Source organism: Oryctolagus cuniculus, chromosome 12 (assembly GCF_964237555.1).
Source record: "Oryctolagus cuniculus chromosome 12, mOryCun1.1, whole genome shotgun sequence".
In the NCBI taxonomy this organism is placed as follows: Eukaryota; Metazoa; Chordata; class Mammalia; order Lagomorpha; family Leporidae; genus Oryctolagus; species Oryctolagus cuniculus.
This window is the reverse complement of record NC_091443.1, coordinates 105,818,700-105,846,397: the sequence shown is the minus strand read 5'-3', so window position 1 is coordinate 105,846,397 and position 27,698 is coordinate 105,818,700. Positions and strand designations below refer to the sequence as shown.

The window sequence follows — 27,698 nt, the reverse complement described above, 5'->3', positions numbered from 1 at the left end:
CTGAGCCCCCGGCTAAGCGCTTGGCTAAGCGCTCCGCCCAAGACCACCAGCCCCCCACCCCCGCCCTGCGTCTCCCTCCTTAGTTCCGCAGGCCGCGGCCCGGCGAGCAGCGAAGGTAGAAACGGGAGTCCAACAATGGCCCTCGGTCCCGTCCACCCAACAAGCCGGCCACGACCCTGCCCCACCAGGAAGCTTCCAGACGTCGACCATTTCCCGAGCCCCGGGTACCCCTCATCTTTGCGGCCTTGGCTTTGCTGAGGGGAACTCCGCAAGCAGTGCGATTCCCACTCTTCCCCCGCGGCTGGCCCCCCGAACCGCAATCCCAGCTCTCACAACCCACAAAACCAGCCCCAGCCGTGAGCCACCCGCGCCGACGGCGCGCGGGCGCCCACGCCGGGTGGGGGAGGGGCGCCTCGTTCCCGCCCCCGCCCCGCGGCGGCGCCCGCCCCGCCGGAACTACAAGTCCCGGCATGCCCCGCGGCGGCGCGGGCGCAGCGGCGCGTGCGCGGCGGCCGGCAGTTGGCTGGCGCGACGCCTGCGCGGGTCGCGGGGCGGTGAGGTGTGCGGACGCTGGCAAATCGGGCCCAGGATGTAGAGCCGGCGGTTCCTGACGGCGCGTCTGACGCTGAGTTGGGTGGGGTAGAGAGTAGGGGGCGGTAGTCGGGGGTGGTGGGAGAAGGAGGAGGCGGCGAATCACTTATAAATGGCGCCCAAGCAGGACCCAAAGCCTAAATTCCAGGAGGGTAAGTGTGCGCCTTTGAGGGGAAGGCGCCTAACGGCCCGGGGAGGCAGGCGGCGCGGGGTGGTGGCGGCCCGCGGGCCGGGGCGGGGGGCTGAGCTTTGTGCGGGGAAGCGCATTGCGCACGGTGGCCCCGGGCGGCCCGAGGGGAAGGGCTTTGTGCGGCGGAGGCGCCGAGGCGGGCGTCGGGGCGGCGGGAGGCGCGCCCGGCGCGGGGCAGAGCCTCGGCCGAGCGTTTGTTATTGTTTGGAGGAGGAGGGCGCGGGCGAGGCAGCCCATTGTGGGGCGGCGGCGCGCCATGGCGGCCGTTAGGGGAAGTGATGTGGCGTGGGGGAGGCGGCGGCGGCGGCGCGGGCGACGGGCCCGCGGCCGCGGTGGCGGGAACCGGCCGGCGGAGCGTGGCCGCCGGCAGCCCCGGGGTGGTCGGCGTTGGGCCGGGACGCGGAGCTGCGGCTGAGGGGGGTGTGGGGGTGCGGGTGGGGGATGGGCGCGGCGCCCCGGGGCGGGAGAACTGCGTTGTAAAATGGCCGCCGCAAGATGGCCGCCGGCGTCGGCGTGGGCCGCGGCCCCGGTGCGGGGCGGGCGCAGCGCCCCCTGGCTCGGCGTCCGCGCGGGGAGGCCCGAGCCCCGCGCTCACCTCGGAGCGGCGGGTGGGGGGCGCGGAGGGGGAGAAAAACAAGACCGGAGCGAGCTGGGCGCTCGGGGCGGCTTTGTGTGGCCTGCGGGCATCGCTGGCTCCGCCCAGGGGCGGGGCCCGGGGTGCGCGTGCGCCGTGCGGCGGCTCGTGTGCCGCGCAGAGAAACGGGCTTTGGTGCGGCCGCGGACTGTGGGTGACCCGCGGCCATAAAACCTGATGAAGTGACTCGACGGAGAATTTGTATTGATTTTTTTTTTTTTTTTTTTATGGGCGAGCGTTTCGGCCGACTTGGGCGAATGGCGGCCCTGGCCTTCGGCGCCCGTGGAGTGTGTATGAGGCTGTCTGTGTTTGCGCGGGTCGCGGGCCGGTGAGGTCTGGGCGAGGAGGAACTGCCCATTTCCTTTCGTGCCAGGGAGATGGGTGCTGAGTACCTCCGATGCCCTGTCCGACGTGCGCGCGGCCTGTGTGGGGGCTTTTCAGGTTGAATGCGTGCAGCTAGGAGAACTTTAAAGACGGAGCCCCAGTGTGCCGTGACTTCAGTGGGATGTGAGAGGGCTCTCCCGGGGTCCCGGGGTACTGTGGGTGATGAGCGCCTCCCGCCTCCCGCCGGGATGCCTGTGGCTGTGTCCTCTGGAGTCGTGATTTTGCTAGGTGTTCAGAACAGGGGTCGATGGATGTCGTTCAGAAAGCCCGTGAGCCTGGCGGGGCACAAAACTTTTTTCTATCAAGGCTGAAACTAGCTATTGCGGATATTAATGGAAACGCTCTCCCTCAACAGCTGAACGCCTCGTTGTAGCAGTGTACTTTTTATATCCCAGCTTTGTGTGGAAGATACAGACCCTGTTTTACGTGTTTGTAGAAATGGAAAAAACTATAGGCTCCGATGTAGGAACAACTCTGCAGCACTTTTTTTTTTTTTTTTTTTAAGAGTTATGGAGCTGGTGCACTCGCTAGATGGCCCCACCAGCCCAGGCCAGGCGCTTCATCTGGGTCTCCCACGTTGTGTGGGGCCCAGGCACTTGGGCCATCTTCTGCTTTCCCAGGTGCCATAGCAGGGAGCTGGTTTGGAAGTGGAACAGCATGAAGGCCGCAGCTTTACCCATTGTGCCACTTGCCCCTCCCCCCGTGTTTCGGTTCTAAACCACAGGAATGGTAGAGTGGGGTGATACTAGGAAGGAACATGGAACCGAGGTACCCAGGTGCGGTCTCCGCGCTTGCTGGGTAGTTTTCTGTTGCTTCACACCTGAATTTAACAGTTTTCTTTGTAAAACTAAAATATTCAGAGAATATCGTGTTAAGGAAGAAGAAATGTTTGTTCAGTGCTACCCGAATTGAAACATTATAGAAGAGAATGTAATGTGATGGGTAAAAGTAGGAATTGCCAGAATTTGATTTTTTTCTGAGTAGTGTGAACCCAGGTTTACTCATGGTACAGAATGTCAGCACAAAGCAGATGAAAATGCAGCGAGCAGTGTTCAGGCATGATGAACGCGCAGGCTTGGGCCACTTGCAGCTGTTAAAGCGCAGGGCAACGGACACTTGGACATTATCCCCTTTGAGGGGAGACAGTTCTGTCAGGAATTAAGAAATTGGCTGATGGTGGCTTTTAATGAGCACAACCAGTGGGAGGATGGGAACTCGGGACTGTCATTAATCTTGAATTTGAAAACATTGAGCAGAATTCGCCTTGGGACTAGAAAGGATTAATGGTGGAGAATAGTGTGAAAAACCTACCAAATATGGTGGCCTGCTGTTTCCAAATTACTGCTCTTCTACTTCAGCGAAAAATCAACGATTTGTTATCCAGGGTCATGCTCTTAAGCTAGCTGGTATTTCAACAGAATACTAGGGTCAGGTAGCTAGAATGGAGGTCAGAAGGTATCAGCCTTAGGGTAGTTTTTGGCAGCAGCCATCAAGAAAAGAAGAGAGGAGAGATTAAGCCATTTTCGCGGTACCTTAAAAATGTACATGGAAGTGGAACCAGGGAGCTCACAGATCAGCTCTTTGGTGCTGTTGTTTGTTAGCAGTGTAGTTTATCTGTACCCCTAAGCTGTTGGAAAAGTCACTGATCTTGGTATCTCAGTCTCCACTTTGATTGGAGTTTTGCCAAAGGTTAGTGGCCCTCTCATTGATTTTAAAGTAGAACTGCACATGAATTATGTAGAGAATTTTTATTTAAAAGTAAAGTTATTGGGTCCTTCTAATAAAGGTCTCTGGTGAGGTTTGAAAACCACTCCCAAAGAATTTTCAGTCAGATTCAGGAATCCTGTACTGGCTGTCTGTGTAACTTTCAATTCAGTTTTTCATGTGCTCTAGGGGTGGTGAACTCTGCTTTTGTGGAAGCTTTTTTCCCTCCACCTGGACCATTTCTTCCCCATGACCTTAAGGTGTATGTGGTTTTTTTTTTTTTTTTTTTTTTTTAAAGATTTATTTATTTATTTGCAAGGCGGAATTACAGAGGTCTTCCATTCACTGGGTCACTCCCCAAATGGATGCAGTGGCCAGAGCTGGGCCATTCAGGAGCCAGGAGTTTCTTCAGGTCTCTCACATGAGTGCAAGGGCCCAGTGTTCGGGCCATCTTCCACTGCTTTTCCCAGGCCATTATTAGCAGGGAGCTGGATTAGAAGTGGAGCAGTTGGGACTGGAACCAGCACTCATATGGGATTCAGGCAATGCAGGCAGAGGCTTAACCTACTGAGCCATAGCGCTGGACCTGACCCTCCTAAGTTTAACTCATTTGTCATTCTCCTAATGAAAATCAGTATAATATAAAATCTAGGACATGTTGTCAACTATTTGGTTACTATCAGTACTCCTTACTAATATGACACAAATCAGCCAAAGGAAAGACATTGAAAATATATTGGCCGGCACCGCGGCTCAATAGGCTAATCCTCCACCTAGCGGCTCCGGATTCTGTCCCGGTTGCCCCTCTTCCAGGCCAGCTCTCTGCTGTGGCCAGGGAGTGCAGTGGAGGATGGCCCAGGTCCTTGGGCCCTGCACCCCATGGGAGACCAGGAGAAGCACCTGGCTCCTGCCTTCAGATCAGTGCGGTGTGCCGGCCGCAGCGCGCCAGCCGTGGCGGCCATTGGAGGGTGAACCAACGGCAAAAGGAAGACCTTTCTCTCTGTCTCTCTCTCACTGTCCACTCTGCCTGTCAAAAAAAAATATATATATATATAGAGAGAGAGAGAGAGAAATAGGAGACTTGGTGTAGAACAATTGTTCTAGGTTGAGGGTGTGTCAGTTTTTGAAGACTTTAAAAATAATTTTTAGAATGTTTAAGTTCATATTGCCCAATAGTTTCTTCAGAATCAAGATAGTAGGCAGTTTTCATTTTAGAGCTAAAATAGCCGACCCTATATATTTTTGTTACCTCTGGGTTTGTTGAAACCAAGTGGACTGAAAATGTATAAGATCTGTTCGCCATTCACAGAATTTGAGGTATTGCTTAATTTGCCTGAGGACTTCCAAGTCTTACTCTGGACCCTAAATTTTTTTTTTTTTTTTTTTTATTGATATACAGTAAGAGTGGTAACTTCCTGCTGGTTTACTACCCAAATACCTACAAAGACCTGGGGTTGGGCCAGGTGGAAGCCAGGAGTAGAAGCTCAGTCCAGGTCTGCCACATGTGTGGTAGGGACCCCAGGACTTAAGCCGTCACTCAGCTGCTGCTTCCCAGGGTGTGTTTTAGTAGCAATCTGGAATTGGAAACAGAACCCAGACCTACCTACAGGCACTTATTTGAAAGAATTACATAGAGAGGTCTTCCATCTGCTGGTTCACTCCCCAGATGGCTGCAACAGCCGGAGCTGAGCTGATCTGAAGTTAGGAGCCAGGAGCTTCTTCTGGGTCTCCCGTGTGGGTGCAGGGACCCAAGGATCGGGCCATCTTCTTCTGCTTTCCCAAGCCATAGCAGAGAGCTGGATTGGAAGGGGAGCAGCTGGGACTAGAACCAGCGTCTATATGGGATGCCGGTTCTACTACCCTCATTGGAGGCCTGGATTGCATTCCTTGTTGCTGCCCTCTCCCTGCTCAGCCACAGCTGTTGGAGGCATCTGGGGAGTGAACCAGCGGATAGTCCTTTTTCTCTGCCTCCACTCTGCTTCTCTAACTTTCAAATAAATATATTAATATAAATATCATATTTATTTGAAAGAGAGGCAGAGGGAGACTGGTTCACTCCCCAAATTTCTGCCGTGGTCAGGTCTGTGCCACACTGGAGCCAGGAGCTTCTTCCAGGTGCCCCACGGTGGGTGCAGAGCTCCAAGGACTTGGGCCATCTACCACTGCTTTCCCAGACGCATTAGCTGGGAGCTGGATTGGAAGTGGAGCAGCTGGAACTTTGCCTATATGGGAATGCCAGTGCTGCAGATGGTGGCTTTACCATGAATGCCAGCATTGACACACCAGTAACAATTTCTTTTTTTCTTCTTAATTTTTTCTTTTTTTGACAGGCAGAGTGGACAGTGAGAGAGACAGGGAGAAAGGTCTTCCTTTACCATTGGTTCACCCTCCAGTGGCTGGCACACCGCGCTGATCCGAAGGCAGGAGCCAGGTGCTTCTCCTGGTCTCCCGTGGGGTGCAGGGCCCAAGGACCTGGGCCATCCTCCACTGCACTCCCTGGCCACAGCAGAGAGCTGGCCTGGAAGAGGGGCAACCGGGACAGAATCCGGCGCCCCGACCGGGACTAGAACCCGGTGTGCCGGTGCCGCAAGGCGGAGGATTAGCCTAGTGAACTGCGGCGCTAGCCCACCATTTCTTAAAAGTTAGAAGTTCCTATTAAAAAAAATCCATCCATCTCTGCTGTATAATGAACTTTTTTAAAAGATTAGTTTATTTGGAAGTCATAGTTGAGGGGATGGGAGAGAGATCTTCCATCTGCTGGTTTTCTTCCCAGATAACAGCAGTCAGGAGCTTTTCCTAGGTATTCCATATGGGTAATAGGGGCCCAAGCCCTTGGGCCATCTGCAGCTGCTTTTCCCAGGCCATTAGCAGGGAGCTGGATGGCAAGTGGAGTAACAGGTACAGGAACTGGCATCCATATAGGATGCTGGTATTGCAGATGTTGGCTTAACCCGCTATGCTATAACACCAGCCCCTGTAAAGTGAAATTTTAACATATAGAATATTTTACTCAGAATTGGAAGCAGAGATAAAGGTGGAATATAAAGTCCTAAATATGGAAAAACCCATGGGAGAAAGCATTAAAGAATTTGTGTTCCGCCGGCGCCGCGGCTCACTAGGCTAATCCTCCGCCTAGCGGCGCCGGCACACCGGGTTCTAGTCCCGGTCGGGGCGCCAGATTCTGTCCCGGTTGCCCCTCTTCCAGGCCAGCCCTCTGCTGTGGCCAGGGAGTGCAGTGGAGGATGGCCCAGGTGCTTGGGCCCTGCACCCCATGGGAGACCAGGAAAAGCACCTGGCTCCTGGCTCCTGCCTTCGGATCAGCGTGGTGCGCCGGCCGCAGTGCACCGGCCGCGGCGGCCATTGGAGGGTGAACCAACGGCAAAGGAAGACCTTTCTCTCTCTCACTGTCCACTCTGCCTGTCAAAAAAAAAAAAAAAAAAAAGAATTTGTGTTCCCAGATAATTAAAACACCTGTTAATTCTTGCCACTGGGTAGCTTCAGTAGATCTTCTTGCACAGATGACTGATTTAAAGAATAGCATTCTAAATTTTATTGTGTGTGTAGTGTTGAAGTTTCAGCTGAAATGTTGTCCCATATATAGTCTTACCCGTTTTCTGAGGAATATTGTAATACAAGTGTGGTAGTTCTCAGATGTATGAAGAGGAATTACAGTTAATCCAGTACTTTTTACTTTTACAGGTGAGCGAGTATTGTGCTTTCATGGGCCTCTTCTTTATGAAGCAAAGGTATGAGATCTGTTTTCTTTAGTGAAATTGGCCAGAACTGTTAGACTTATTAAATATCAAACTGCAATGTTCTGTTGGCTTCTGTTGCCTCTCCATAGGTTCAGAGATTCCATGTTCTCTGCTTTCTCACTCTTGCCTAACGGGTCGAATAATTAAAAAATTGCTACTCCCTTCTGACCTTATTTGCTGAAGGTCCAGTTGTGGGAAGTAGCATTTAAAGGAAAATACAGTTTTTTTAATGAACAAATTATAAAATAGATAACAGTATAATTAAAAGGCAAAATTCCATGTAAAATACTGATGGAGTTAATATTATGTCTCAAAATTTGTAGGATCATTTTGAAGAGTTCTGAGTAATAGCCATTTTCACCATTTCTTACTGTGGTTTGAATACATGTTGTATTGTTAAAGTTCTGTAATGGCTGGTTGTTGGATTCATGGAAATGGTTGGGAACTTTTTAAGATATGTGTGTTTATCTGAGAGATTCTTACACAGTTTAATGTTAAATTATGAGTGCTGTTGATCATTTATATATCATTTTGAAACACTAAATCTATTTTATAAATTGCTTTTTTTCCTGACATCAAAACGTATCGGTGACTAATTTTAAAATGACTATTGAAGTAACTTACTGTTCTTTTTGGTTTGCCTCTGATAAACTTTTTTTTAAAAGATTTATTTTATTAATTTGAAAGAGTTAAAAGAGAGAGGTAGAACCAGAGAGAGGTCTTCCATCCGCTGGTTCACTCCCCTAAATGACTGCAACAGCCAGAGCTGAGCTGATCTGAAGCCAGGAGCTTCTTCTGGGTCTTCCCACGTGGGTCGGGCCATCTTCTGTTGCTTTCCCAGGCTACAGCAGAGGGCTGGGTAGGAAGTGGAACAGCCAGGATTCGGGATTCTAACCATTGCCCGTATGGGATGCCTGTGCTGCCTGTGCCTGTGCTGCACCACAGCACCAGCCTCGCCTCTGATAAAACTTTTTTTAAAAATACTTAGTTATTTGGAAGGCAGAGTTATGACAACACAGCCTGCACTGGGCCAGGCCGAAGCCAGGAGCTCCATCCTTGGTGTCTTGTCCCACGTGGGTGCAGGGGCCCAAGTACTTGGGCCATTTTCCACTGCTTTCCCAGGCACATTAACAGGGAACTGGATTGCAGTGGAGCAGCCAAGACTTAACCTGCTATGTCACAACATTGGTCTCCTCTGTTAGACTTCTTAAAATCCAAAATCAGATAGGTATCACTTGTCACAGTGACTTTTCTGTAATGATACATTTTTATTTGCCTGGCTTGTTTTAAGAAAATAATAATAATAAAAAAAACTCTCAGTTTGCCAGTTGCTTAATTTAATGTTCAGAAATCATATAATGACTTCCTAACACAGTTTAAATACATCGGTGAAAATTATTAAATAAATGTAATTCCTGGCTAGTAGACTTTGATAAAGCACAAACAGCTCTCAATAGCTGTCCTTCCCCTTGGTAGCTTATCCATGATAAGGTTTAGTGTGAAGTTTGATGGTATGGCTCTCAGCTTTGGCTCTTTTGACTGATTTGCAGGTCACTGCTCCTTAAGTAGTCTTGCTGTAGAAAGGCAAATTTTGTTTTGTTCATTTTGGCCACAGAAAAGATTACGTGTCTTTGAAAGATTGGATAGATTAAAACCATCTAAATAAGAGTGTCTGTACCTCTCTTAAAAATTGTTTTTTTGTTTTTTTTTTATTTCAGTGTGTAAAGGTTGCTATAAAGGACAAACAAGTGAAATATTTTATACATTACAGTGGTTGGAATAAAAAGTGAGTATTAGCCCTTTTACAACAATTTTTATAATTAAAGTGGCTTGTGTCACTGGTACAAGCATTGCTTTTTGTGTAGTTATAATGTAATACAGTGCGTATTGAAATAAGGGTGAACCATTTATAGTGTGATGAAATTGTTAACTCGGATGTTTTATTTATTTTTTTAAAAAGTATTTGAAAGAGTTAGAGAGATCTGCTGGTTCCTTCCAAATGGCCGCAACAACTGTGGCTGGGTCAGGCCAAAACCAGGAGCTGCTTCTGGGTCTCCCACATGGGTGAGGGGACCGAGGGACTTGGGCCATCCTCTTTTCCCAGGCCATTAGCAGGAAATTGGATTGGAAGTGGAGCAGCTGGGACATGAACTGGTGCCCATATGGGATGTCAGCGCTGCAGGCCATGGCTTTAACCTGTACCACGGCACCAGCCCCAGCTGTTTTATTTTTAAATGTGCTTTATTTGAGTGTAATAGTGGCCTTTTTCTGGTTTTGGATATCCTGAAAATTGTGGCCATAGTAGAAACCCAGTGAGACGACATGTATTATTTTGGGCAATTATACTTAAAACCTGTTGGGTTTTTCTTTTTTTAAAAAATATTTTATTTGAAAGGCAGAGTGAGAGAGAGAAGAGAGACTGAGATCTCCATCTGCTGGTTCACTACCCAGTTGGCTACAATGGCCAGGGCTGGGCCAGGGCAAACCAAAGGAAGACGACAGGAGCTACTTCGGGTCTCCTATGTCGGTGCAGGGGCCCAGGGACTTGGGCTGTTTGCTGCTGCTTTCCCAGGCACATTAGCAGGGGAACTGGATTGGAAATGGGCAGCCTGGACTTGAACTGATGGCATATGCGGCTTAACCTGCTGCTCTGCAGTGCTGGCCCGTGTTGGATTTCTCTATCTAGAAAAGGGAAAAGGCTAGTAGATTGCTTAATTTGGAAATACTAATAAATAGCATTTACTATCATCTGAACTTTGGAAACATTTTAATGATGACAGGAAATGGTTTCATGTGGCTTACCTTTCGCATAGGATTTAACACACATAACAAGTTCAGTTATAGAATCTAATTGTCTGTGCCCTAGACAGATACTGGGTATAAATTGAACACATTCTACAATATCTAGCTGGTAGAATTGTTTCTCAACGATAAGTCTTTCTCTTTGGGGCACACAAATAACCCAATTGAATAGTGTATCCAGGCCTTCTCTTTGGTAACTGATTGCTTTGTGTTTTTTACTACAAGAGGTTTTGTTAATGATGGTTTATCCTTCAAAATGATAACTGCCAGTAACTAGTTCTTGAAGAATTACTCGCTAGTGACTTCAGGTTTTTTGTCACCTGACCTAGGCTCTGGTGTCTTTCACAGTGGAAGCAATTAACACCTGACTTGATGAGTACTTCGTTGATGTGGAAGGAGGGTTTTTCTGTATCAGCCCTGTAACTTTGTTCTTGTTTCACAGTCTACTATCCAGGTGGCTACCCACACTGTCAGTCACTTGTCACCTGCTTAAGGCTCAGAACCCTCAAAACTTCAGTATCTCCCACTAGTATAATTGTGGAAAGGTAGAAATCTAAAATACATAAATGTACATTGCGACAGCTTTAAGATTCGTTGTATTTGAAAGGCAGTGATAGATCTTCTATCCACTAATTCACAACCCAAATGGCCACAACAACCAGAGCTGGGTTAGGCTAAAGTCAGGAGCTGCTTCTGGGTCTCCGTCATGGGTGTTAGGGACCCAAGCACTTGGGCCATCTGCTTTCCCAGGCCATTAGCAGGGAGCTGAATCAGAAGTAGAGCAGCCGGGACATGTAGACTGTGGCTTTACCCGCAATACCACAAAGCTGGCCTCAAAAGAATGAAATGTGAAGTGAGTATTTTAGTATTTTATTTGACTTGTATTTGCCTAGTGATATTCTCTGGATATATCATTAATGTTGAGAGTGTTGAGTTATAATGAGAATTTCAAGGCTCTTTAGAATAAATAGTATCTCATTGATGTCAGTTGGAAAGTCCAAGTAGGATATCGGAAGAAAACTCAAAAGTAAATGTATAGGATTAGATACACTTTCTTCCCACCTCCTGCATACATGTAAAGAATTTCACCTGGGGCCGGCGTCGTGGCTCATTGGGCTAATCCTCCACCTTGCAGCGCCGGCACACCGGGTTCTAGTCCCGGTTGGGGCGCCGGATTCTGTCCTGGTTGCCCCTCTTCCAGGCCAGCTCTCTGCTATGGCCAGGGAGTGCAATGGAGGATGGCCCAGGTCCTTGGGCCCTGCACCCCACGGGAGACCAGGAGAAGCACCTGGCTCCTGGCTTCGGATCAGCGCGATGTGCCGGCCACAGCGCGCCGGCCGCGACGGCCATTGGAAGGTGAACCAATGGCAAAAGGAAGACCTTTCTCTCTGTCTCTCTCTCACTGTCCACTCTGCCTGTCAAAAATAAAAAGAATTTTACCTGTAAACTAACTTACAGCTTGTGGGCTTAGCTCCTCTCATAGATGTCTGCAGCTCAAAGATTGGATTTTAGTTGGCATTTGTAAATTATCAGAAACTGAAAATACCAGATGCATGTATTTTGCTGATTTTTACTGCTGGACTTTTTCCTTTGGCATATATGGTTGAGTAATACAAATAAATGATAGGCCTGTAGATTATTTGTTCTCAGGTATTACTCCTCGGGAAAGTAAAGGGGGAAAATGGCAGTAAGTATTAAGGATTTCTATTATTATCTGTATAGGTGTGTTAAGGAACTTTAATATACCAAGAGTGTCTCTTTATGATTTACTTGGTAGTAGGTAAATGCAAATTGTGAAAAACTTGACATTATCTTTTAGAAACCAGTTGGAGGAAACTTTAAATAAACCTATTGAAAGGGAAGAGGAGTTGCACAAATAACCTAGTCAGGTGTTTTGTGTAAGCAGTACCGAGAATCCTGACTTTGGAAATCAGTCATAAGCAATCTTTAGAAAATTCTGAAATTCTTTGATGCTTATTTACAGAAACCTGGAGTGTTTGGTTTTCAATTACAGTAGTGATGTTGCTAAGAGCAAAGGATTCAATGAGAATTCTCAGCTCTTTACATGTCAAGGGAATTGTGGTAGCAACTTGATTTTGTAGATTTAGGTGCCTTTTTTTTTTTTTTCTAAAGCTTTTATTTAATGAATACAGTTTTCATAGGTACAGTTTTGGGAATATAGTGGTTTTTCCCCCATAGCACCCTCCCTCCCCCACTTCCGTCCCACCTCTTACTCCCTCTCCTATCCCATTCTTCAGGTTTCATTTTTAATTAACTTTATATACAGAGCAAGTGCTTCTTTAGATGCCTTCTTTTTTAAAAAGATTTAATCTTATTTTTATTTGAAAGGCTGACTTAGATGTGGAAAGAAAGCTGTCCACCTGCTGGTTCCCTCCTCAGATGGCCTGAATGGAGTGATCCAGAGCCTTCGTGTGGGTGCAGGGGCCCGAGGGCTTGGGTCCTCTCCTGCTGACTTCCCTAGGCGCAGTAGTGGGGAGCTGGGTTGGAAGTGAAGCAGCTGAGACTTGAACCAGTGCCGCCCCTAGGTGCATTTTAGAACTCAGGAGAAGGGATTTGTAAGGCTCTAAAGTGGAACCTTGGTAATTAAAAATTGTTTTTATCTCCTTTGATTTCCAAAAAATTAGAGAAGACATAAATACATTACATTACTTTGTTTTTATAGATTTATTTTACTTGAAAGGCAGAGTTAGGCAGATAAAAAGAGATCTTCCATCTCCTGGTTCACTCTATGAATGACCACAAGAGCCAGTGGCTGGACAAGGTTGAAACCAGGGACCTGAAACTCCATCTGTGTCTCCATTGTGTGTGGATGGCAGGGACCAAGCATCTGGGCCCTCTTCAGCTGCTTTCCCAGGCACATTAGCAGGAAGCTGGATCGGAAGTGGAGCAGCTGGGACTTGAACCTGCACTCAGTATGAGATGCTGGTGTTGTAGGAGATGGCTTGGCTTTACCTGCTGCACCACAGTGTGGCCTCTAGATAAATAACTTTTTTTTTTTTAAAGATTTATTTATTTGAAAGGGTCACAGAGAGAGGAGAGGCAGAGAGAGAGGCAGAGAGAGAGAGAGAGAGGGGGAGAGAGGGGGAGAGAGAGGGAGAGAGGGAGAGGGAGGGAGGGAGGGAGGGAGGTCTTCCATCCTCTGGTTCACTCCCCAATTGGCCACAGTGGCTGGAGCTACACTGATCTGGAGCCAGCAGCTTCTTCTGGGTCTCCCAGGCAGGTGCAGGGGCCCAGCGACTTGGGGCATCCTCTGCTGCTTTCCCAGGCCATAGCAGAGAGCTGGATCAGAAGTGGATCAGCTGGGACATGAACTGGTGCTCATATGGGATTCTGGCACTGCAGGCGGCGGGCTTTACTTGCTGTGCCTCAGCGCTGGCTCTGATAAATAACTTTTTAAAATATAAGATCCTCTTGTTGTGAGTGTGTGGTGCAGTGCATTAAGCTGCCCCTTGGGATGCCTGTAAGTCATATTGAGGTGCTGTTTCAAGTACTGGCTGCTCTACTTCCTGATCTAGCTTCTTGCTGATATGCCTGGGAGGCAGAAGTTAACCCTGGTACCTGTGTTCCTGTCACCTGCCTGGGAGGTGTGGATGGAATTTTGCAGCTCTTGTCTTTGGCCTGGCCTAACCCTGGCTGTTGGCAGCAAATGCAAGACACCGCTTACTGTTTCTTCTCTATCACTCTGCGTTGCAAGTAAAATCTTTAAAAAATTTTTTTCGTTTTGCAGATTGATAGCATGCCTTGAAAAAAATCATACAACAAAGCCCTAATCCCTGAATTGGAATTTTCTTAACTTTAAATATTTTCAGAAGCATAATAGAAATCAAGATACTTCTAAATTTCCAAAAGAATTTGACACGGACATTTATATATTCCGTTTGTAAATGAATCTTAATATAGCTGAAGTTAAATGCTGCACCTGGTTACTGAGATTACTTTGTACTGTACTGTCTGTATCAGAAGTGCTGGGAGGCCCAGGCGCTCTGAAAAAACTTTGAAGACACATGAGGATATTGTAGCCCTTTTTCCTGTTCCTGAAGGAGCTCCCTCAGTACACCACCCCCTCCTGACCTCTAGGTAAATGCATGTTTTAAAGTTTTCTCTAGGAAGTAGTGTTGAGGATTGCTTTTAGTTTATTCATTTTTCCTTTTGGCTGTATTCTCTTAGAGGTCAGAGATGGGAAGTCATTACCCTGAGAATATACCTCCTGTGTCACTAAAGGAGCTCCATCAGCAGGAGAAAAGACTGATTTACTCAAAACATTGAGCAGTCCCTCAGAAAAATTTTGAGGAAAAAACAGACCATCAGAAATCTTGTTTTAAAACAGTGGTTCTATTTCATTCACAAACTAGCCTCTGGTCAGCCTTGGAAGTTAGTACATTCATTTGTAAGTGACGACAGGTAGAGAAGAATGTAGTCTGATAAACTGTTGTAATTATTTAGTTTTACCAATATAGTGGAGTTGATGTAGATGGTGTTTGAGTATTGTAGACATCCTGATGATGCTTGGCTCGTGCCTGTCACGTTACTAGGGAACATGGCTTTCAGAAAAATTTACCTTTTGTTAACAGTCCTGTGAGATAGGTGCTGTTGTGTCATTTAGAGATGTGATGAGAGGTACAGAGAATTACGTAACTTTGCTGTTACTGTTTAATGGTTTTTCTATTTTTCTTTTTAAAGTTTATTAGAGATTACTGTGTGTCATCTTTGGCAATTAAAAAATAATATAACATTTTTATTCTGTAAAACTAATAACTTCGGGACTCAGTTATACCAGGGTACTTAAAAAAGTCAATGGAATAATGGAATTAAAGGATACATTTGGGAGTCTTTGGTGTAGTCCATGTCAGAATGCCTGGTTTGAGCCTTTGCTCATTTCTGTGGATTCTAGCTTCCTGCTAATACACATCCTGGGGGCAGCAGGTGATGGCTAAAGGGGTTGAGTACCTGCCCCCCACAGTTTGAATTCCTGGCTTCAACCCAGTTTTTGTGGGAATTTAGGGAATGAATCAGCTGTTGGGAGATCTGTCTGCCTTTCAAGTAAGCAAAAAATAAAAAATTATTTAAATGAAATTCAAACTTAAAGTTTGAAATCCATAGTTTTTTTTCTCCATGATGCACATTTCCCGTGAATATTTTGAGGACCCTGTGTACATACAGATTCCAAGATTTTTTGCACTTCAGTGTTACCTGTTAATTCTATTTTCCATGAGTTTTTGAAGCACACTGTGTTCTTAGATCACTTGTGAATGATTTGAATCATCTGCTTTTGGACTCTGGCAGTTTATAAATGTGGAATACTTCTGAGAATATCCATGCTTCTCTTTTTACAGAACAGACTTGTCATTCGTTTTTTATTTCATTGGAGAATGAATTTTTAGTGCCAGTTCGTTAAAATCAAATGCGTGCTTCTTGTATCTTGTTTTTTTTTTTTTTTTTCAGTTGAATGTATGTTGATTCAGTGAAAATGTTTTTAAGTATTTTAACTTTCCTTTTTCCCAGTTGGGATGAATGGGTTCCAGAGAGCAGAGTACTCAAATATGTGGACACCAATCTGCAGAAACAGCGAGAACTTCAGAAGGCCAACCAGTAAGTGTTTTGAGAAGTGATTATTGAGAAATGTGTAGATTAATTTTGTACATGGACTGAATAGTGGAAGTCATGTTGGTTTCCTACCTATAAAATGATTCTTTTCCTGTGTTACAGCTTTGGTTTCAAGTCAGACAAGCTTTTTCTAGATGAAGGAGGTAGCACACCTGTACTTGAATCTGTCCTTAGTGCTTGGTAGAAAATAGCAAGAATCATGTTGAGATGCTGTAGGTGTAAATCCATGGCTGGATTTCTTCTGTCCTAATTGGGCTCCATGGAAGGGAATGTTGGTGGAGTGGAAAACAAAATGCCAGGTGTCCCGTTTCTGTCTTTTTTCTCTGAAAGCACACTGAATGATAAGCACCCTGAAAGACTATGTGATCCTGTGATTGTTTTCTTCAGTCTGAAAGCTGTAGTGTGTGTTAAATAATAAAATGGGATTAGTGAATACCAAAACAGAAATGGAATATTCAGTTGTGAGACACAATCTCTTGTCACATTTTACTTTATGGACTTTAATAATAATGGAGGAGAGAAGGACAGAATCTTCCATATATTGGTTCACATTCTAAATGCCTTCAACATCTGGGGCTGCCCTGGGCCAAAGCCAGGAATCTGAAACTCAATCCACTGTAGGTGGCAGGGACCAGAGTATTCGGTCCTCCCAAAGGTGTACGGTACCATGATGCTAGAAGAGGAACTAGTTCCAGGGCTGCAGTCTTGGCACTTTGTTCAGGGATCTGGGCAACCACTGTACTGAATGCCCGCCACTGTATAAACACATTACTTGTTCGTCCCCCTTGTTTAAAGCTTTGTACGAGTTTGTGTAAGTTTGGGACCCCAATTGGATTATAACTTCCTGATGGAATTGGGCTGGTACAATTTTCCCACATAAGTACACATTTTTTGATGATAATATTACTGAAATTCTTTTGAAGGGAGCAGTATGCAGAGGGGAAGATGAGAGGGGCTGCTCCAGGAAAGAAGACATCTGGTCTGCAACAGAAAAATGTAGAAGTGTAAGAAGCTCTCTCTTTGCTCTAATTTTTTTTTTTATTTTTTATATCTTTGCTTTAATTTTACGTGTTTTTTTTTTTTTTTTAAGTATAATTCAGATCTGGATTTTGAGTTTGGACACTTTGGAACGTGACTGGAACTTTAAAAATTAACAATGAGATTTCTGTTCCTTGGGTTTCAGGTTGTTAAAAGTCATTGAAAATGCATGTTAAATATGTATGTGTTCCTTATTTCAAAGTTACTTTTAAGATTTATTAATTTAAAAGGCAGAATTACAGAGAAAGAGGGAGAGAAAGAGATCTTCATCCACTGGTTCACTCCCTAAATGGCTGCAGTGGCTTAAGCCAGGAGCCTGGAACTCCATCTGAGTCTCTCATGTGGATGGCAGGGTCCTGAGCGCTTGGGCTATCTTCTTTCCCAGGCGTATTAGGGAGCTAGATAGGAAGTTGAAATGCCACATCTTGTGCCAGTGCCCATATGGAATGCCAGTGTAGTACATGGTGGCTAAACCCACTATGCCACAACTGCAGCCCCTTTTATAAACTTTTAGAAGAGACCTTGTGTTTAGTGAATGGTTTTCCCTGAAGAGCTTAAATCATAGTTCATATTGAATCTTAATGGCTTATATTTTGACTATATAATAGTTATAGGACTTAGAGATAATACAGACAGAGCATGTTGATTGACATGCAGTGTTTCATACAATGATCAAGAAGATAGAAGCAGGAATGTTCAGTAGTCCTCACTGTAGGGATTCATTGAAACAAACAGTCCACCTATCTTATATTGCAGAGGTAAGATAAGCTGTCAGTATTTATAGAGTAAAAGATTGAGTGCTTTTAACAAATGTTTGTTATAAAAGTGAATCTAGAGCTTTGCAGGTATAATCCTGTACGTAGGCTAGCCATATTTCTTATGTTTAAAGTCAATTATAAGTTAATTTGGGTTGAAAAATGAGTTCCAAGACTAAATGAATATAATTCATAACATACATTGTTTATTATTTTTTTAAAAGATTCATTTATTTGAAAGAGAGGCAGAGAGAGAGGAAGGGAGGTCTTCCATCTGCTGGTTTACTCCCCAATTGGCTGCAATGGCCAGAGCCGCGCCGATCTGAAGCCAGGAGCCAGGAGCTTCTTCTGGGTCTCCCACGTGGGTGCAGAAACCCAAGGACTTGGGCCATCTTGCAGTGCTTTTCCAGGCCACAGCAGAGAGCTGGATCGGAAGTGTAGCAGCGGGATCTCAGCCGGCACCCATGTGGGATGCTGGCACTTCAGACCAGGGTGTTAACCTGCTGCACCACAGCGCTGGCCCCGTTTACAGAGATGGGGAACCATTTTTTTCTGCCAAGGGCCATTTGGATGTTTAAAACATCATTTCTGGGCCATATAGCATTATCAGCTTAAAAAGTAGCCTGCTATAGACTTACTGAATTCTGTGTTTTACCTGCAATTGCCTCAGCAAGGTCAGACCAAATGATTCTGTGGGCCTCAGTCTGGCTTGGATGTTCCCCACCCCTGGTGTTTTAAAACTATAGTAAAGTAAAATTCAGGTGTTCTGGAATGAGCCTACAAAAGTAATCCATAATCAAAGCTTTGTCAGCTGTTTTCTTGGGTTCTCGAAACAGCTATAGCTAATTGGGTAATATGATAGACTACAAAAAGGCATGAGTTTTTACTAAAGATAATAACATAGGAAGGAGACATCAGCTTTGTTCTAGATATGGTAGAAGAGGGTATAATATTTAAATGGAAGGATTATAGAGAAGAGAAAGTTAAGTTTGAACCAATGAGAGTAGAGTAACATTGCTGTTTAAGACAGGCAAGTCTATAAACAAAATTAATGTTTTGGGAAGGGGAACAAAAACAGTAGGGAAAGTAAAACTGAAGCTTCTTGGTAGAATTAGTAATGTAAACTTTAATGTAATACTCTTATAAACTGCATACTTTTAAAATATACAACTTTGGTAGAAATTATCATCCATGTATTGGGTTATTCTGTTAATAAAAATCCTTGTTTCTGAACAGCCCCCCCCCCCCCTTTTTTTTTAATTTTTACTGCCTCATCTTACCCAAGGTAGTCTACCTTTGAATTTAACTGTGATAAAAGAGATCTGAACAAAGGCTGTTTTTACTGAATTTTTTTTCTCCTTTTCTTCTTTTAGGAAAACCAAAAAGAACAAACAGAAAAGTAAGAATGTTAACTCTCTTAATATTGATTTATACCATTATAACATCTTTTAATTTGCTGTGTATGTTTCTTGATGGTCGCAAATGAGTGTCACAGCAGTGTTGAGATAGATACACAGTGGGAGAGACCTAAGTCTGATGATCCTTATGCTGATGAGAAACTGTTAAAGATTTAAATATATGACTCCCCAGAAAAGATAACTTTTTTAAATAGATAGAACATAGTGATATTGTGTTGCTTATATAATGTTTGGTGGAGCTGATCCTAAAAGTTAAGCTTTCACTGAAAATAATTTTTTAACTTAGATTCAAGTAACAGGATCTGTCATAGGCTGTTTTTCTTAAAAAGTTATTAAACAAAATCCCCCTACCTCTGCCCAACACCCGTGTGTTAATAGCACCTGGAAATGGAGATGGCGGCAGTACTAGTGAGACCCCTCAGCCTCCTCGGAAGAAAAGGGCCCGTGTAGATCCTACTGTTGAAAATGTGAGTTTTTCTTGTGTAACTATTAGAATTTTCAGTCAGACACAACCTTCCTCCTTTCTGCCCTTGGGTAGAGGTTATATATATATATAAATCCTAATTTCACCTATAGCTCTCGACTTCCACACTTCATCACTTCATCATCAGGGGTTTACTGTACAAGTTCTGTGTTTTTTTTTTTTTTTTTAATTTTTTTAAAATTGTTTTTTTGACAGGCAGAGTGGACAGGGAGAGAGACAGAAAGGTCTTTCTTTTTCCGTTGGTTCACTCCCCCAGTGGCCGCTGCGGCCGGCACACTGCGCTGATCTGAAGCCAGGAGCCAGGTGCTTCTCCTGGTCTTCCGTGGGGTGCAGGGCCCAAGCATTTGGGCCATCCTCCACTGCACTCCCGGGCCACAGCAGAGAGCTGGACAGGAAGAGGAGCGACCCGGGGTGCCGGCGCCGCAGGCGGAGGATTAGCCTATTGAGCTGTGGCACCGGCCACAAGTTCGTGTTTACACACAAGATCAAGTATTTCTTCAGTGTTGGAGGACAGGATAGTTTTTTTAGGTCATATTAAGTGACCTATTCGAGACATATCCAAGATGCTTTAATGAACCCAAAAGAGATGCCATGAAACCCTCTAAGTTCTGTGCTTTAAAGATTTTGTTTATTTGAAAGGCAGAGATACAGAGGGAGGGAGAGACAGAGAGGTCTTCCATCCTCTGGTTCACTCCCCAAATGGCTGCAACAGCCGGAGCTGGGCCAATCCAAAGCCAGGAGTTTCTTCTGGGTCTCCCATGCAGGTGTAGGGTGCTTGAGCCATCTTCTGCTTTTCTAGGCCACAGCAGAGAGCTGGATCAGAAGTGGAGCGGCCTGGACTCAAACTGGCGCCCATATGGGATGCTGGCTCTGTAGGAGGCAGCTTTACCTGCTATGCCACAGTGCCAGCCCTTCCCCCAAGATTTTTGTCTTTACTTTTATACTATTTTTTTTTATTTTTTATTTACTTTTTTTTTTTTTTTTTTTTTTTACTTTTGTACTGTTGTACTATTTTTAAATGGACAGTTCTGCCTGTATATTTGGCATCTGCAAGCATTTGATCTATTCCTAGTGTCCTTAAAGGTCAAAATTTCCCTGTGGTCTAGAGTTACTCTTCAGCAAGAAAAGATGGGTTTCTGATAGTGTTGTTGTTTCTGTTTAGGAAGAAACATTCATGAACAGAGTGGAAGTTAAAGTAAAGATTCCTGAAGAGCTCAAACCATGGCTTGTTGATGACTGGGACTTAATTACAAGACAAAAACAGGTAACTTGAAAACGTCACAGATGGTGATCTGTGTGCTCATGCTCTTTCTTGCCACTCACTTCTGTTACTTCAAAAAGGAAAAAAAATAAACTTGAAGTTCTACAATATGATGAATAATATTTAGTTCAGAGACTGAAGAGTTATCAAAATATATTGGCTTTATGAGTTAATGGTTTAGAAAAAGGTGAAGATAATTCATTTCGGGGGTTGCTAGGTCAGAAATGATTCTGAGAGTTGATAAGTGCAGAACAGGTTGTATACACTGAGAATGGAATATCCTCACCGATGTATGGGTGGTAGAATGCAGACAGAAAGCACTCAGTACCACCTACAAAGTGGATTTCATGATCTCCAAAAGAACCTGAGTCTAATCAATCTTCTATGTGTAATTATTGGTTTTCAGGAATGGGAATGTTTAGTAGAGGAGGAGCATGTTGAACATAAAGAATTCGTTCATGAACATGAGGAATTCTGTAGGACAAATGAAGCAATTTAAAAGAAACATAGAGATTTGGGGTTAGGAATGGAGAGTAGAGGTTGCTTGGGGATGGTGACTTGAGAGACTCGCTCATCCACACCATGTGGACTTAAAGTTTGAGTCCTGATTTGAACTCTTTAAGGATGGGTCTTGGTTACAGCTAAGCTGCCAAGATTAAGTATCTCTCCAACTCCTTTTCTACCTGTGAGATTGGACAAGTGTCAACGTTTTGTGTGTTTTAGTTTCTGCGTTTAGTGGAATGGTGGTTTCTTCTTGATCTTGTTAGAATGCAAAGAGATAATTATGTTAAGTTAGCTTCAGACTGAAGCTGGCATGTAATATACAGTAAGTTAGTACTTGATAATGTGAAGGCACATCTATGTGTGGATGGGTGTGTGGGTCCCCGCAGATTGCTAGTCTTCAGAACTGTGCTGTGCAGTATCTTGGCCACTAGGCAAATGCAGCATTTCAAGTGACGTTTTGTATAATTAAATTTTCAGTTCTTCACATTATCTGTTCCATGTGCTGAATATTTTGTAATATATTACCTATTGCATGGAAGCTTTTCTAGTCTTAAATTTTTCTTTTAGAAAAAGAATATTGTTTAAGTGTGTTTTTATTTTCTTAGCTGTTTTATCTTCCTGCGAAGAAGAATGTGGATTCCATTTTGGAGGATTATGCAAATTACAAGAAATCTCGTGGAAACACAGATAATAAGTAAGACTGTCCTTTCCTAGTATATGCAAAAATGCTTGTCTTCAAATATCTTTATTTTCAAATGAGTTAGCAGAAGTTGGCAGAAATTCATTGACGACATTAGGATTATCTGGCAAAGTCTTATCAAGACAGATAATAGAAATTTTAGGCAAAATTGAAGTTGTGTATAGGCACTCTTAAAAATGAAACTCCCTCCCCCCCTTTAAAAATATTTATTTGAAGGAATTACAGTGATAGGAGATCTTCTGTCCATTATTCTCTCCCCAAATGCGTGCAGTGGCCAGGCTAGGCCAGGCCAAAGGCAGGAACGGGGAGGTTCATTTGGGACTCCAGTGTGGGTGGCAGGGCCCAAGCACTAGGGCCATTTTCCAAAGCTTACCCACTGCGTATCAGCAGGGACCTGGATTGGAAGTGGAGCAGCCAAAACATGAACTTGCATCCCATATGGGATGTGCCATATGGTGCAGTGCTGGCCCCTAGAATTTGACCCTTTTAAAATGTAAAACGCTAGGTCATTTTGAGAGTTGCAGTTTGCCAGGTCCTGCTTGTGCATATTTTTGAGAATTATTTTATGTCTCTTAATAAATCTCTTTGTTAAAAAAAAATCTCCATAGTGTTCCTTGTCAGTAGCTCTACCTTTAATTCCTTAACCCCTTGTTGGCTGGATTATCTGAGTTGTCTCTTTCAGTGGCTGCTTTTGAAAATTTTTCTTCCTTTCCCCCCATTTATCAGGGAATACGCTGTTAATGAAGTTGTGGCAGGGATAAAAGAATACTTCAACGTAATGCTGGGCACTCAGCTGCTCTATAAATTTGAGAGACCACAGTACGCTGAAATCCTCGCAGATCATCCTGACGCACCAATGTCCCAGGTGTATGGAGCGCCACATCTACTGCGATTATTTGGTAATAATACCATTAAGAAAACATGGTTTTACTTTTTTTTTATTGAGCCTTCAATAACTTAAGTTTTGTCTCCCTGAAAATGACTGATAGGTAAACTAACTTTCTAATCTGACTCCATTCCATTTTGAACCTTATTCTAAAAAGTTAAATAGCAAAATCTGCTTTAAAATCAGTGAGGGAACTGGTGATGGACATGGTCGTAGTGTCGCCTTGAATATAACTTGGTCTAAATTCTTCTCATTACATAGTGCGAATTGGAGCGATGTTGGCTTATACACCTCTGGATGAGAAGAGCCTTGCTTTGTTACTGAATTATCTTCATGATTTCCTAAAGTAAGTCTAAGTGAAAACTAGAAACATGGATTAGTGTGTTATGCTAAAATTGAGGAACTGATAATTATATGTTAAAGCAGTGGTATTAATTTAAGCGTAGTTAGATGGTTGATGGAACAATTTGAGTGCAAACCAGTGAGAACCTCAAGCAGTGGAGGTGGAATATTGGAATGATGGAGGAAAACTGGAGTATTCGGAATGGAGGTAAGCATTGTCTGGTCATTTGGAATTAGGATAAAATTCAAAGTTGCACTTTCTGGCACGTACCAAAGTACTAGAACAATCTAAAATTGAAACTAATAAAAACAGGTAGGGTAACATTTTTATAGTTTTGTAATCATGTGTGTGCAGCAAAGGGCTCTCTTTAGTAGAGTTCTTTTTTTTTTTTTTTAATATTTATTTATTTTAAAGTAAGAGTTAGAGAAGGAGAAGCAGAGAGAGGTCTTCCTTCCACTGGTTCACTCCTTCCAGTTGGCAGCATCGGCCAGATCTGCGCTGCTCCCAAGCCAGGAGCCAAGAACTTCCTCCGGGAAGGATTTAGGCCATCTTCCACTGCTTTCCCAGGCCACAGCAGAGCTGGATTGGAAGCGGAGTGGCTGGGACTAGAGCTAGTGCTCATATGGGATGCTGGCACTGCTGGTGGCAGCTTTACCTGCTACACCACAGTGCTAGCCTCCTTTAGTAGAGTTCTTAGTCAAGGTGAAACCATGAACGAGTAGGACACAGGAGATTTATAGACATGGCGTATGTCTAACGTAACAGTATAAATTGCCGGTAAAATATTTCTTTTGTAACTGAGAGCTTCTATTTCTTTTTCTTTTTAATTTTTTTTTTATTTTTTATTTTTTTGACAGGCAGAGTGGACAGTGAGAAAGAGAAACAGAAAGGTCTTCCTTTTGCCGTTGGTTCACCCTCCAATGGCCGCCACAGCCAGCGCGCTGTGGCTGGCGCACCGCGCTGATCCGATGGCAGGAGCCAGGTACTTATCCTGGTCTCCTATGGGGTGCAGGGCCCAAGCACTTGGGCCATCCTCCACTGTACTCCCGGGCCACAGCAGAGAGCTGTCCTGGAAGAGGGGCAACTGGGACAGAACCAGCGCCCCGACCGGGACTAGAACCCGGTGTGCCGGCGCCGCAAGGCGGAGGATTAGCCTAGTGAGCCGCGGCGCCGGCCCTCTTTTTCTTTTTAATATTTATTTATTTGGAAGGCAGAGTTAGATCTTCATCCCCTGGCTCACCCCCCAGTGGCTGCAGTGGGGGGCCAGGCTCCCACATAGGTGCAGGGATCCAAGTGTCTGGGCCATTTTCTTTTTTTCCAGGCAAATCAGCAGGGAGCTGTATTGGAAGTGGAGCAGCTGTACTCGAACTGGTACCCATGTGAGATGCTGGTGTTGCAGTGGCAGCATAACCCGCTGTGCCACAAATGTTAGATTGGCCCAGGTTTTTTTTTTTTTTTTTTTTTTTTTTTAAAGACTTATTTATTTGAAAGACTTACAGAGAAAGGTAGAGCCGGTTGTGTGTGTGTGTGTGGGGGGGGGGGTTTCCATTCTGCTAGTTCACTTCACAAATGACCGCAACAGCCAGAGCCGAAATGATCCAGAACCAGGAGCCAAGAGCTTCTTGGTCTCCCACATGGGTGGAGGGGCCCAAGGACTTGGGCCATCTTCTGCTTTCCCAGGCCACAGCAGGGACCAATCCAAGGTCCCTGCTAATCCATTCTCTTCTGGATCAGTAGAGAAGCAGCTGGGACTCTGTTGCCCATATGGGATGCCAGCGCTGCAGGCTGTGGCTTTAACCAGATTGGTCCAGATTTAGTGAATAAGTGTGGAAAAGGGCACTCTTGGTTTCCACAGGTGGTTGGGGGACATTTCTAATGTAAAATACAGTATTGTATATTTATTATATTTCAATATTATTGTGAATTTTTTTAAAAAAGATGTATTTATTTGAAAGTTAACAGAAAGAGATGGAAAGTAGAGCAGCTGGGACTCTTACCAGTGCCTGTATGGGTTGCAACAGTAGATGGCAGCTTAACCTAGAACACGGCATTGGCTCCTACAGTGAATTTTAGACAAGCTAGGCTTACGTTAGGATGAAGTAATAAGTACAAGGGTACTTTAGAAGTTTCGTGGGAAAACGGAATTAAAAGATAATTTTGGTGTAAAATCCTGCATAATTTTTTCATAGTATATACATTTTCCATGAATTTTTTCAAGACCCTTCATATGTGTGGATTTAAAAACCTTTTTTTGCCATTTTGTAAAATATTTAATTCCATTTTCCAACTTTTTGAAGTACCCTTTTGTGCTTTCATTGATGAGGAAAGTTATCCGTATTTTTTCTTGAAGATTTATTTATTTTTGAGAGGCAGAGTTATAGACTAGAGAGGAAGAGACAGAGTGAGAGATCTTTCATCCGCTGGTTCACTCCCCAAATGGCTCCAATGGCTGGAGCTGAGCCGATCTGAAGCCAGGAACCGAGAGCTTCGTCTGGGTCTCCATGCAGGTGCAGGGCCCCAGCCACTTGGGCCATCCTCCACTGCTTTCCCAGACCATTGGAGAGCTGGATCATAAGTGGAACAGCTGGGACTTGAACCAGCGCCCACATGGCATGCCAGCACCACAAGCAGAGTCCTAACCTGCTATGCCACTGCACCAGTCCTAATCCATATGGTTTTGATGGGAAAGAACACAGTCGAGGTAGTTGGGGAATGGTACAATTCTCATTTGTAGAGAAAGTTCAGTCTTTGGAAAAGGTCTGATTTTCCAAAATCTGAATATAGTTAACAAAGTGGGTTATTTCTTGGACCCAGTGTTGGTGGAAAGGTTCTTGTTTTCTCCTTCATACATTTCTGTATTTGATGTTTTCCTTAATGACCATCTATTTTATGGTAAAGACATTTTTAGAACTGCAACATGGGTCTGGGAATCTGTAGTCCTGGTCTCTATCAGTGCTAGTGTGTTTCTTTGGCACACACAAGTGCTCCACTGCTTAATGGTTTAGGTCCTCTTCTCCTTTTTCTTTTTTCCCCTTTGTTTTAAAATTTTATTTATCTGAACAGTAGAATTAACAGTGAGCAAATGAGATACTGCATCTGCTGGTTTACTCCCTAGTGACCGCAAATGCCAAGGCTGAGGCAGGCTATAGCCAGGAGTTAGGTGTTTCTTCTGGGTCTCCCACGTGACTGGCACTGGGCCAAGCACTTAGACCCATTCTCCACTTCCTTCCCAGGCAATTAGAAGGGATTTGGATGGGAATGGAGTATACACTCAACAGCAGTAACCCCCCCTCTCCTTTTCTAATGGAATGTAATTTTAAGCTTGAAATATACTTGTGAATTTTGCATCTGTAAGGGAGCTAAAGAAAACATTTTTTTTAAACAATTAAAATGCCTCACAATTGGATAAAAAGTTTCTTAGAAGATTGCCTAAGCTCTCCAGTTGCAATTCAGGATTGATCTTTGTTATTTTTGAATAAGGAAGTGACTCCAGACTTCATTCATTCTTTCACGGTTAGTAATCTAGTAGGTAACCTTATTTACCTGAATTGTAATTAGCTTGGTTTTACAGTGAGGTAGTCAATAGTATATTTCAGGAAAATCCTTATAATGGGTAACATTTTATTTTTTAGGTACCTGGCAAAGAATTCAGCAACTTTGTTTAGCGCCAGTGATTATGAAGTGGCTCCCCCTGAGTACCACCGGAAAGCTGTGTGAGAGGCGGCACACTCACTCACTCAATATTGGTATCTCTGTAAACACATTTTTGTTTTTAGTCCTTCTCTTGTACAAATGATGTACTTTGAAGATGTTAGTGTATAACAGAATTGATGTTTGTTTTCTGTTTGATTTTGAACAGAGAAAATAAAAGGGGTTGCAGCTCCTTTTTTTCTTTTCTTACTTTTTCATTTCAAAGTTGCTACCAGTGTATTCAGTGATGGACAACAGAGGGACATGCTGTAGAGTGTTTTATTGCCTAGTCGACAAAGCTGCTTTTGAATGCTGGTGGTTCTATTCCTTTGACACTACGCACTTTTATAATATGTGTTAATGCTATATGACAAGATGCTCTGATTCTTAGTGCCAAAGGTTCAATTCAGTGTATATAACTGAACACACTCATCCATTTGTGCTCTTTTTTTTTTTTTTTTTTTTTTAATGGTGCTTAAAGTAAAGAGCCCATCCTTGGCAAGTCATCCATGTGGTTCCTTAGGCATTTTATCTTTGCTCAAATTGTTGAAGAATGGTGGCTTGTTTCATGGTTTTTGTATTTGTGTCTAATGCACGTTTTAACACAATAGACGCAATGCATTGTGTAGCTACAGTTTTCTGGAAAAGTTGATCTTTTAGGAATTGTTTTTCAGATCTTCAATAAAGTTTTTCTTTAAATTTCAAAGAGCAGTGTGCGTGTGTGGATGTGTGACGCCTTTGCTGTGTATTCCTTATGTTTAGACCGTGATTCTCAGGTGGGTGATTACCTCTCTGGTTTCACCCTTGTGCAATGAAACAGCCCAGCTTGACTTTCACAGGGCAGATCAGGCAGTTAGGCAACATTTAGAAGTTCACGTGACTAGCTCTCTGCTTTCCCCCAGACTTAGAGACACTTTACCTGTGTGACAGCTGT

The 27,698-nt window shown here is 44.1% G+C and overlaps 1 protein-coding gene across 2 annotated transcripts; it reads left to right on the top strand.

Annotated features, from left to right (window-relative positions):
* The first annotated feature begins 487 nt into the window (after positions 1 to 487).
* Positions 488 to 27,470, top strand: MORF4L1 (mortality factor 4 like 1). Of its 2 annotated transcripts, XM_051834547.2 has the most exons (13): positions 488 to 743; positions 7,203 to 7,249; positions 8,977 to 9,044; positions 14,042 to 14,158; positions 15,584 to 15,670; positions 16,609 to 16,689; positions 18,852 to 18,877; positions 19,275 to 19,363; positions 20,543 to 20,644; positions 21,751 to 21,839; positions 22,572 to 22,744; positions 22,993 to 23,077; positions 26,707 to 27,470. In XM_051834547.2, the coding sequence occupies exons 1-13, from the start codon at positions 704 to 706 to the stop codon at positions 26,789 to 26,791; spliced, it is 1,089 nt and encodes a 362-aa protein (XP_051690507.1). In that variant the 5' UTR covers positions 488 to 703; the 3' UTR covers positions 26,792 to 27,470.
* The last annotated feature ends 228 nt before the right edge of the window (positions 27,471 to 27,698 follow it).

What these genes read in the sequence shown, in the direction of transcription:
- MORF4L1 (XM_051834547.2), top strand. Translation starts at nt 704, where the DNA reads ATGGCGCCCAAGCAGGACCCAAAGCCTAAATTCCAGGAGG. An exon ending in CGTGGAAACACAGATAATAA is followed by an intron (nt 21,840 to 22,571) that starts GTAAGACTGTCC and finishes CCCATTTATCAG; the next exon opens with GGAATACGCTGTTAATGAAG. An exon ending in TATCTTCATGATTTCCTAAA is followed by an intron (nt 23,078 to 26,706) that starts GTAAGTCTAAGT and finishes TTTATTTTTTAG; the next exon opens with GTACCTGGCAAAGAATTCAG.